The following is a 12,205-nucleotide window of genomic DNA, read 5'->3' as shown; positions in this document are numbered from 1 at the left end:
ATTATACACATCATACTAACACACATCTACATAAGTTTTTATGTAAATTGAACAACAAATAAACCCTTTATAAACAAACATAGGAGGGGCAGAAAGTGTTCGTGCATCTACTTAATGGTCAGTTGTGTAGCCTTGCAGGTGAATTACTTGGCATAAAATTTCCTCATAGCCCTCCATGATCGTTGACAGTACTCGACTAGTATTTTCTTCCATTCTTCTTTACTTCTTCTTCTCCAAGTCTTGGAAGCTTTTCAGATGTTGCTGATGAATCTTGGTCTTCAACTCATGCCAAACGTTTTCAATTGGGTTGAGATCGGGTGACTGCGATGGCCACTCCCAAACGCTTATATGGTTCCTCTGCAACAATGATTGCACGTATTTCGATGTGTGTTTAGGGTCATTGTTGTGCTGGAAGATCCAATCATGCCCAAGCTGCAAGTTCCAAGCATCATTCTTGATATAAGTGCCTAATATATTGACGTACTCTTCTTTTTTCATGATTCCATTGATGCGGTGAAGGCTGCCTACACCAGAAGAGCTGAAGGAACCCCATAGCATGATTGAGCCACCTCCGTGTTTAACTGTAGGGACAGTGTTCTTTGGAAGATTTTGTTCCCTCTTTTTATGGAAAATATAGCGAACATCATTGTGGCCGAAAAGCTTGATTTTAGTCTCGTCTGACCAAAGAATACTCTTCCAATAGGTAAATGCTTTATCTGCATGCTTTCTTGTATACCTCAATCGTGCTTCTAAATGAACAGGCTTTAAATATGGAGTTCTACGAGGGTGACATGCTTTGAACCCAGAAGAGCTTAACATGTTCGTAACTGTAGAGGTGCTTATTTCAACCTCAGTTTCCCTCACCAGTTTCTGTATGTCATTATGTGTTAAACGAGGGTTCCTGCTAACTTCTCTGAGAACCTTCCTCTTGGTTCTCTCTGGAATTTTGATGGTGTGTCTGGAACGAGGGAGGTTAGCAGTTGATCCTGTAAGCTTAAACTTGGCAATTATGCTTTTAACAGTAGCTTTCGGCACATTAAAGTATGTAGCAATACCAGAAAGAGACACATGAGACTTGTATTTTACAATAATTTGGTTTTTTAAGTGACTGGACAGTTGTTTCCTGTTCGCCATGATGACCAAGCAGATAATGATGGAGACGTCGCTAAATTGCCAGAAGTACAGTTTTTGCTGGCTAAATTCCAATAATTATAAGCCCAGTGTCTAGTTCTGGAATGGTATAATGTAGTTTATTTAATTGTGTAGCAATACCGGAAAGAGACACATGAGACTTGTATTTTACAATAATTTGGTTTTTAAATTACTGGACAGTTGTTTCCTGTTTGCCATGACGACCAAGCAGATAAGGACGGAGACATCGCTAAATTGCTGGAAGTACAGTTTTTGCTGGCTAAATTCCAATAATTATAAACCAAGTGTCTAGTTCTGGAATGGTATAATGTAGTTTATTCGCTAAATTAAACAAACTTTTTGTGGTAATATCAGTTTTTTTCACATGTTATGAACTGTACGAACACTTTCTACTCCTCCTATTTTTGGTTATTTGTTTATAAATAGTTTATTTGTCGTTAAATTTACATAAAAAATTATGTAGATGTGTGTCAGTACAATGTTTATAATATATGATACTTCTATTAGCCTTATCGTGATATGTTTTAAGTCATGAGGAAAAAACTACTCATGATGCAGGGGTACGAACACTTTCTGTTGCAACTGTATATATCCTACTTTACTCCAGGAAGGTGTGACACAGAAACATGGCCAAGTAAGTATAAGCCTTAAAGAACATTATCATTTGTGATCTTTAACAGTAGAGAATTATTGCAAGTTTACAACAGTTGTACATCCAGTTGACAAGTTCATCACAACTATATTCAGAACATCTGCACAAAGTATTTAGAAATTAACTGAATATACCTAATTAAACTTTAAAATTTATAATTCTTATGAAAAGGTGAAATGAATAGCTCTTTCAAATGGAACATCTGTTTGTTTTTGTAAAAAGAGTATTTACGAGTCACGACAGAGAGCCATCTGCATGTATGTAAGTGGAGATGAAACTTGCTGATTAAACAAGTGTGTTATCAGTGATATCTCTAGATGTGGCAAGAAGAAATGAAGAGAAATTCTCATCATCAGTTGTTTAAAGGATTGGCTAAATACGTATTGATGTTAAAAATGTGCAAGTTTTGCAGAGTAATATTTTTGAGATTCAGTGTGTGATGTTTGTGATAAAATATCTATTCAATTTATGGCCAAGTGGTTAAGGTACTTGACTTGAAAGCTGAGGGTTGCAGGTTCAAATTCTTGTCGCACCAAACATGCTGACCTTTTCAGCCATGGGGACATTATAATGTGATGGTCAATTCCATTATTTGTTGGTAAAAGAGTAGCTCAAGACTTGGCAGTGGGCAGTGATGACTCGCTGCCTTTCCTCTAGTCTTACACTGCAAAATTAAGGACAGCTAGTGCAGATAGCCCTCGAGTTGCTTTGCACGAAATTAAGAAACAAAATTTATAAACATCATACAATACTTTAAGGTTAAAAGCAGTAATATTGTAATTTTATGATACTTTCAGAAACAATGCATTTTTTTCATTAACATTATTTTTAAATTTAATTCAGATTTCTAGATAAAGGCTATGTTCTGTTTCACTCTTTTCTTATCTCTTGATTTGTTTTGTGGCTTCAAGTAACAATGATCTGGCTTTTTTGTTTTATGTTTTTGTTAGGATTGCAAGTACAACTCTATAGATTTTGAGAAATTTGTTTACTATTATGTAATGAGTCTTTTGGTGAATATAGTTGACTTTTTTCTCAATCTTTCTCTTTTTTAACATGTAGGTGAAACTCCAATTCCAGTCTTTAGTTCAGTGAACTTACTTACCTTGTGATTCTATCTATGGACAAATTCATTAACAAGATATTATAATACAAACTGCATATCCATTTGAAATAGTGGGTAAAAAAAAACCAAAGAATGTTGTTGTAGTTAAGTTTCTTTACCAACACTCTCTGACTGTGTTTGGTATGAAATGTTGCCATTTTGTTTTTCTTGAAAATTACACCTTCTTTAATTAATAATTTAAGTCAATTTTATATCTATCTTCTCTAAACACTAGTATAGATTTAATATTGTTTTCTTCCATTAAAAATTTCACGTTTGTTGTGTTCAGAAATTCATTTCATATATTCTATATGTATATTAGTGAATAACTTGGCCCGTTTCTGCCTTTCCAAAATGCAATTTTTTGTGTGTTGTATATATATACAAACACATACATACATGTATGTTGAGATGAAAAATCATTATGTGTTTTCAAAAACAATAATTGGCCTACATTATTTACTTTAGATAAAAATTCTATGTAATAATATATCAGTAAATAACATTTGAAAGCATTTTTTGCACAGTTTAATGTGTCCTTATAGTATACATAAATGATTTAATTTTTAATATCTAAATGTCTATTGGAATTTCTTTTTCCTAATTATAATTGGGGCTATCTTTTCAGTTCCTAAAGATTAAAACATTATCAAGCTTTGTCTATGCGAGTAATTTTTTTTTTAACAGAACAAATTTGCTTCCAAAACAGAGTATTTATACAAGTTAATTGTAATTTGCAATGGTCCAGTTTTTCTAATTGCACAAAATTGTGAAATGAGCTAAAAGTTCAGTTTCTAAATAGTTAAGTTTAGTTTTGGAAGTATTGATTAGTTACTTTTGTGGCCCATGCAAGATGATTTCAAATTTTTTATTGTATTTTGATTTCCATTTGCAGACTTTTCATAAACTACTTCCATCTGAACATGTTTTATAATTACTTCTACTACAACTAATATGCAGGCTTATCATAAGCTACTTCCATTCCAATATAATTTATATTGGTCTCTTCTATAGTTAATACTTACAAAAATTTAGATACTCATTTGTCAAATTTAGTGTTTGAGAGTTCCATTTTCACCTATGTAGAAGAAACAAGAACAGAAATATCTTATAAAACCATTTGTGCTTAAAAGTGTTTTGCAAACCTTAGATTGAAGCCCTCCTAATTCATGTGTAATACATGTATTTTGTAGACATTTTTGTTTTTAAGAATTTTTGATAATTTATTTTTATTTACATCCTCTAACCAAACTGAAAAAACTGAGCTATTAGAGAAATGTGAACAAATATTTTAGGATATCGATTTGTGAAAATAAAGGTAAATAATTTAAATAAAAAAGTTAGACTTTTGTGAGAAGTTATATATTTAATTTTTCTCAAATAAAATATTCAGCAATTTTCATATAATCAAAATTTCATAATCTTTGAACATTGGTCTTAAATTAAAATATGTTTATAACAACATTTCTCTTGTTTTTTTGTGGTATTTACTGTTATTTAGTTTTATTATCCAATACAGGAAAGACTCTTGTTCTTGAATCCTTGTTGGTATATCGTAATTCAAAAAAAATGTACAGAATTCTTTTTTTCTTAAAATTCAGTTGAGAGTTAACTTTCTCTCCAAGGAAAAGTATTTCCTAAAACTACTTATTATTTGTAGTTTTGTACATTTCCTCCATCACTTTGAGAAGCAGTTCATTTCAGTTAATCCGTCCAGTAGAAATATTGCTACATTAGATATTTTTTAGGATATTATTTGTTATATTTTACTACTGATTTCATTACAAGAGTAAGTTATATTTTTACAAAATATTTTGACACATTTTTCACAATTCTTCTTCCTAAAAGTTATCATAAAATAAAAATGTTATTTATGCTTTAAGAGTTTTGCATTGAAAACAAAACTATGTACAGAATTGTTGTTTTTAAGTTTCTCTAACACATGGAGGTTTCTTTAGGTTGGTAAAAGTCATATGGTGAAAAAAAAATTGCATAGTGACCTAAATGGAAGTTTTGTTGAAAGCTTGTAATTTTGAAATGAACAGCTGTTCATAACTTTCTAAATTTTTTTTTAATATTTTAAAATAAAACAAACCTCATATCTAAATATGCATATTTATGCTCAGGGGTTTGGTAATTTATGAACAAAAAATGTGTAAATGTATTTGGGCACTGCATTCTTATCTTATTAGATCTGAAACTGTTTCTTTCACCCCTTCACCCACAGGAATGCTCAGCATATGACATACACTTATCTATAACTTGCAAACAACATAGTTCCATTTACTCTGTAAGGGATCCACTCACAATATATAACTTTCTAACATTCTTTTTTTTTCAAACTTTAATTAAACTTCATCCCAGTGGGACATCAGTAAATCTTTGGATTTACAATGCTAAAATCAGGGGTTTGATTCCCATCAATGGACACACTAGATAGCCTGATGTCTCTTTGTTATAAGAAGATATATGTACATATTCTTCCTTTATTAATGTCTTCTACTGAATTTCTAAATAAAAAAAACTTGATATTATCACATCCTGTATAAGTGAGCTACTTCCTAAAATGGCTGTATATTTTTACACTCTCAGGTGTACCTGTTATTTGTATAAAATAGTAAATATAAGAATTTCCCACCACTTGACAAATTCCCAGGAAGTTGGTGGATGATTTATGAAGCATAACTTATTTTTACCATTTTATTCAAAATCTGCTTTGAGCATGTTATTAGTCACACTCTTCCATATTTTAGTCCATCTCTACAGTGATGTGTTATCTATGTTTCAGCGTGTTACATGCGACAAACCAGAAGTCAATGTTATTTCCCAAAGCTCTATTTTAATCAGATTACATCAAGTGACTGGGACAATTTGTAGTAATTATTCATTAAAATTGATAGTCAATTGATAACGACTAAAAGGCTGGGGTCTATTATTTTCGAAAGAATCCATTCTCACCCCCCTCCAGAATGTCCTACAGTTGTTTTTTAATATGGAGTTTGAATGGGGTATCTTGAATGATGATATTGCTGGACCAAAAACTGTTATTACCACAGGAGAAATGTCTATTTAAAATAATTTTATACCCATGGACATGAATTTGTGGACTCTTCACAGATAGTTCCCATGCCTAATATTAAATTATTACATCTGTTACCCCAATGTTAAAAGAAGTCGTGGTAGCTTTATTTCACAGAATGCCTTCAGACCCATGTTTAGACATAACTGGGTTAATAGGCTGTTATCACTCCACAAAATTTGTGACCAGTTGTTAAGGTGATGGTACTAGTGAGTGAGTTTTACACTAACTAAAAAAGTGCTGATTTTATCATACTTCACATGTTGTACTAATGAGTTATTACCACCTTCCACTAAGATCTTGGATGAAAGATCAAGAGTGTTGTATCTATTAATTTCCACATTTCATGGTGCGTGTACAAATTGTCTTCCATAGTTATACGTAATTCACAAGGTTTCGGCATCTTCCGCACTGTAACAATAGCATCTATCTCTCTGCTTTTTTTTTTTTTTGTCTTTATTTTTGCTGAGTTTCCTTGGTGAGCATGCTGGGAAGAGTATGCCACATATTTTGGTGTGCTTATATTTTTATATTTACTGAATTCCCATGTAGAGCATGTCTGGTGGACTATATCACATATTCAGAATTTTCTGGATTATTCTTCTGCTATTTTCTAAAAGCTTATTTTTTAATTGTAATTAAACACTAGTTCAGAATGTACAGCTTTGCTTTTACAAAGTCCTACACAGTTCATGTATTTGAACTTATAAACATTGTAAAGTCAGATAGAAGAACCAGAAAAAATAAAAAAATTGTTTTAGATTTTTAAAAACTTGTGCAGTGCAGATGAACATATCTTCTAAAAAAATTGCCAAACATAAGAAAAGTTCAAAGTGCACGAAGTTTACACTTTGAACTTTTTCCTCTTGGATAAAGAAAGTTGATCTTTTCGTATTTGCCTACATTAATGATGATTCTTTGTTATCAGTCAGAGGAATGACTTAGAAGAAACTATTGAATCAAATAAAGTGTATGATTTGTGACTTAAGGGACAAAGAATGGTTCTGCAGCATTGATGTGCTGAGAACTGTTGGACAGGAGAGTTTTTAGTAAGTGTAGTTAAATACATTCACAACATCAGTACTGGTGGTACATTTGCATATTTTCTGTTGGATGTTTTGAGCCCCCATGATATGCAGCATCCATAAGATACAACTACATCTCATATCTCCAAGACGCGACACGTAAGCATTTATTTTGTATGGACAGCTGCAGTAAAGCTACACCTTCCTTTAGTTCAATTCATTCTAATTTTCATTTGTATTTGCTATTGTTGCACTCCAAGGACACTGTAGGCTTCCCATCATAATCCATGAACTATTATCATCCACATTAGGGACTATTTTATCTGATGTCCCTTTCTTTTACAACTATAAAATTGTGAAATACCCATAATGCTTCTAAAAACAATAAAAATTACTGTGAAAAAAAGAAAACATGTTAAATATTAAGATAATTTGATTATTATTATTTAAATTTTAGTATGGACCACAGATGGTCCTAAACTTAAATGGGTAAAGACTAAGACACTAGAACATATTACCACTAGCACACACTAGAGAGAAAGCTATCAATGCAGTCGTTCAGTCATGAATTGTAACATAAAGCCATAACATTAGAAGTATCTTAGACAGAGTTCACAATGAGGCTTTACATTCCTATTGCATAACATGTTAAGTATATACATGCAACAGTTTTTTTTAAGCAAATGATAAAGAAAGTTACATAAGAAAAGGTTATGTGCTTACAAGTTGTGCCATTAGAAAGTTTTAACTGGTTAAGTATTTGTGAACACATTTTTTAGGAGTTAGATGTTTTTATTTCAAGTTGTTTTAAGTATGAGGTGTGTATGTGAGGGAAAATCAAGGTTTTTAACAAGTCTCATGTCTATGTATGTTTAGGGTTAAAATTTATATAAACTTCATTTCAAACCAAGTTATGATATTGAGCAAGCTTAATATTTTTTGTATCTGTTTTGAATACATCCATGATACAATATCAAACAGTGGTGTGGGTATATCAACATTGTGTCAAGATGAGATTTAAACAGTGTTAAATAATAAGTCTTATGGTAATCTTTGAATACTGTTATGTACTTTAAATATAAGCCAAGATTATCTCTAGAAAGTGATATACATACTAAGATTGTTTTTTTAGTGTTATTCTTTAGTAGTATTCTGTACTAAGTTGGGTTTTTGGGAGAATAATTAATAAGCACTGTGTTGTTTCATGAAGCAGCAATTTTTACTATTATGTCATTCTATGAGTCAAATGAATGTAAAACCTCTGTTACTGACACATGAGACAGACAACTATCTTTTCAGTATTTCTGGAATTGAAACAGTTACTGTGCCCCTCTCCTGTAGCTCTTGGTTAATGAATAATATGGTATTATTCTAATATGGTAGCACTCATACCATGGTTCGTTTGTTCAAAACGTTCCACAGTTTTTGAAATAAGCAGTGATATTTGTTGTTTGCTCTTTTTATATTTCCACTTGGTCAGTAAGACTGGTGATTTTCATAAAATGTTTCTTTAGCTAAATCTATATAATTTTTTCTATCTTATCTTAGGTTTTTGTATTCTTTTATCCTTGTTGATTATGATTTAGAAGTTCTTTTGTAATATAATCTGGAATTGTTGTTACACAGAACTGGGGGAACATTGCTGTACATGTTTGTCAACAGTATGGTTAGACATCAAAATTATCAAAAGAATAAACACAAAATATCAGTGGTTATTCCAAGAAGCATGGAACATTTTGAAAGTTTCTATGCACACATCTCATAGCTTGGATGTTGCAATATGAATACTGTATACATATTAATCAGAGTGTACACAGAGGTGAAATAATGACATCTTCACTTTAAGAAAACACTGAAGATGTTTCAGATGCTGAAATGGCAAGTTTAATGTATTTAAACGTGTTGATATGTCAGTAATATAGGTAATGCATTTTTACTTCCTGGGCTAGAAATTTTATCTGGTGTCAAAGAAAGATCTTCCAAGGTTCTTTTAGTATTGAAATTTGTGGGAATAATTATATTTTACCAGTTTTATAAGTAATACCCATTTGAATATTATTTCTGAATGGTATAACTGTTGTATTTTTCCATTTATATAGAAAGTAGGTGTATAACAAACAAAAAGTGGTTTATGCGTGGAATAATCTCAAGACATGATATGGTTAGATGTCTAATATCATTACTGCTTCTCATTTTAAAATATATTATTAAACATTATTTAAATGTAATCTTTTAATTTGAGGTTAATGTTGTGAGCTTTACATTTTTGTTGCGTTGTTATTACAGTTCTTTGTAAAATGTTCATTTTCAGTGTATTCTAGTCTCTTAACATGATATTGAAGATATTTCTGTGTACCTATTGATTTAAATGTGTTCCTTTCCAAGAAAGCCGAAAATTTAAATTGTCTTCACTAAGCATGGTGTCGGTTGCTTTTTATGATGTATTTATTGTATTTGGTGATGTATTTTTTGTTTAGTTTTCTATACTTAATATTTTGTATTCATACATTTTGTGAAGTTCAAACCATCTTGTTCATTATTGTCTACATTGACCCTTTGAGTGCCCTACATTCTGTGTTTTCAGTATTTGACATCTTGGATAACTTTGGTTTCTGTTTCTTTTCTTATCTATCACTCAAGCTATTTAGACTCCTGCTCCTTACTTTTGAACATGAAATACTTAGAAAACATATGAATAATAATTTTCAGTTGTGTATAAATAAGTTTGTTACTGTTAGAGTATTTGTTATCCAATATTCGATATCTTGACATTTTCATAAAAGTTTTGCATAATATTGACTGCTGTAACTTTTGTGTTCTTTAAATTTAATTTTTAATGCTGGATACCCTCATGTCTTTATTTTTTGGGGGGTGGTTTGGAAGTTTCTTTCTGTTTACTGTGATGCTCAATTTGTGTAGAAATATTTTATATGCTATACATTCAGAGAGATACTATGTTTTCTCAAGAGTACCTGCTACTATTAAATACTCTATTTTTTCGTACACTTTAGAAACTTATAAATGCTCATTAGTAGCTATCTTAATTATGGCTAATTAAAACTTATGTATTTACTGTTTCCTTTCTTTGTTTTTTAGAATATTCATATTTTTTTTATGTATAATGACTTATCTGATACTTTATTGCTTATCTGTCTTTTGATCAGTTATGTTCAACAGAGATTTGTAGAGCTATAGAAACAAATATTTAATAGAAGTTCATCTGAAGTACACGATTTAAGTATCTTACTTAAACACTTTAATTAGTTAACCCTTTTAATTCAAAAAATGCTTTACTGTGTTCAGTTATTTCTTGATTCTGTTTTTTTTACTTTTTTAATCAACTGTTTTCATTAACTTTGTAAGAGTGTTAAATATATGAATAAATGGGTGTTTTTGAAGTCTTTCAGGTTTATTTTTTATATCTTGTTTTTCGTGAACCATTATTAACACACACACACATCAAACACTTTTTGTAAATTTTTATTTCTATTTGAAAAGTACTTAACACGTAATTGCAATGACATTTCTGACTAAAATTTAATGCTGAGGTTATCACAGACGATCAGCATTATACGTAAGCTGTGTTCTTTAAAGGTTTTTTTTTTGTTATTTTCAAACAAATAGCTGTCATATGATGTAATGATAATAATGCATCTGAGCAGAGTGGGATGGTACAGTTGTTGACTCAAAAACTTACAAACTTGTATGTAATACTTGTATTTTAGCCAAAAGTTAGTACTTCACAAATTTCTACACAAAATCACCATCTTGTGACTGTACAGTAAAAGGAAATACTTCTCGTATACAATTTAAACTGGCTGGGAGTAGCTTTGTGGTTATTGTGCTTGACTGTGAAGCAGAGGGTTCATGGTTCGTGTATCTTGCCATTAGGCCTAACATGGTCTGGTGGGTTAGGGCGTTTGATTTATAACTTTCACTAAGCAAATCCAAAATCCCTCATCGAACATCCCCTCTCTGGAGACAATATAAGGAGACAAGGACAGTCAATCTAAATGTTCATTAGTAAAGACTAGTCCATGTGCGTAGATAGAGGGAGGTTTTGACTAGCTACCTTCCCTCTAGTCTATCACTTCAAAATTGTGGACGACTAGTACGAAATTCAACAAACCTTTGTGATGTAAGCTCATTCTGCAATTTGAGACCGTAATTGAGCTATAAATGAGACTGTCAAATCCAATTATGAGGGTAGCCTAAGAGATGGTGGTGGGTACAGTCAATAACTATGGATTTCAACGACTAATATGACATGAATATTCGTTATCAAAACTGCACATATTAAACCATGTTTGTAAAAGCGTGTATTTCCAACTTCCCAGTATTTCTCAGGGAGAACAATAACTGTACAGGCAACAGGTGTTTGAACAATATTTTAACAGCATCGTATATTTATTCACGTAAGAACATGAATAAAACACATAACAGTTCTTATGATTGGAGTATAAAGCTAGAAGCAACACGATATAGAAAAGTGATTGCTTCAAATAATTCAGTTTGTAAAGCACATTTTTAGAGAACTCAATTACAGATTTCTCGTTCAGAATGACTAGTAACTGTAAATAGGCCCTGCATGGCCAGGTGGATAAGGCACTTGACTCGTAATACGAAGTCGCGGGTTCAAATCCCGTCATATTAAACATGCTCACCCTTTCAGCCATGGGAGCGTTGTAATATGACTGTCAATCCCACTATTTGTTGCTAAAATAATAGCTCAAGAGTTGGCGGTGGGTGGTGATCAATAGCTGCCATCCCTAAGGGACGGCTAGCGCAGATAGCCCTCGAGTAGCTTTGCACGAAATTTAAAACGAACAATCATGGCCCTTGATCAGTTTTCGTGAAATATATATATACACAAGCCCCAGGTTTATATATATTTATATCGATTAAAATGATGAAAAAGTACATGTTGGATGTAAACTTTACTTTCTAATTCTCAGTTAATTTTGATTCCACAACATATGTGCCAGCACTCGCTACGCAGAGTATAGACGTGAACACGTAATTGTCCTTGAAATATACCACTAAAGCAAAACAAGGGTTCCAAACTGAACGAATATTTTAAAGTCAAAAACGGTTTGATATATCATTTATTAACTGTTAGAGACCCGCAAAAAAAATTATGTGGCAAATTATTATATTTATTGCAGATACCAAAATATTTTACAGTGTAAGTC

General features: G+C 31.6%; 1 protein-coding gene across 3 annotated transcripts in view; it reads left to right on the top strand.

The window, feature by feature from the left end:
* Positions 1–10,419, top strand: part of Rip11 (Rab11 interacting protein) — a 71,976-nt gene extending 61,557 nt beyond the window's left edge. Inside the window, exon 12 of one of the 3 annotated variants that reach the window (XM_076475557.1) lies at positions 3,805–10,419. In XM_076475557.1, coding sequence (XP_076331672.1) covers positions 3,805–3,862 — 58 coding nt within the window. In that variant the 3' untranslated portion in view covers positions 3,863–10,419. The other 2 variants (XM_076475559.1, XM_076475558.1) reach the window with 2 other exon arrangements.
* Positions 10,420–12,205: the final 1,786 nt, after the last annotated feature.

This window comes from Tachypleus tridentatus, chromosome 13, assembly GCF_004210375.1.
Source record: "Tachypleus tridentatus isolate NWPU-2018 chromosome 13, ASM421037v1, whole genome shotgun sequence".
Lineage (NCBI taxonomy): Eukaryota > Metazoa > Arthropoda > Merostomata > Xiphosura > Limulidae > Tachypleus > Tachypleus tridentatus.
The sequence above is the reverse complement of the archived record's forward strand: the minus strand, read 5'-3'. Positions and strand labels throughout refer to the sequence as shown.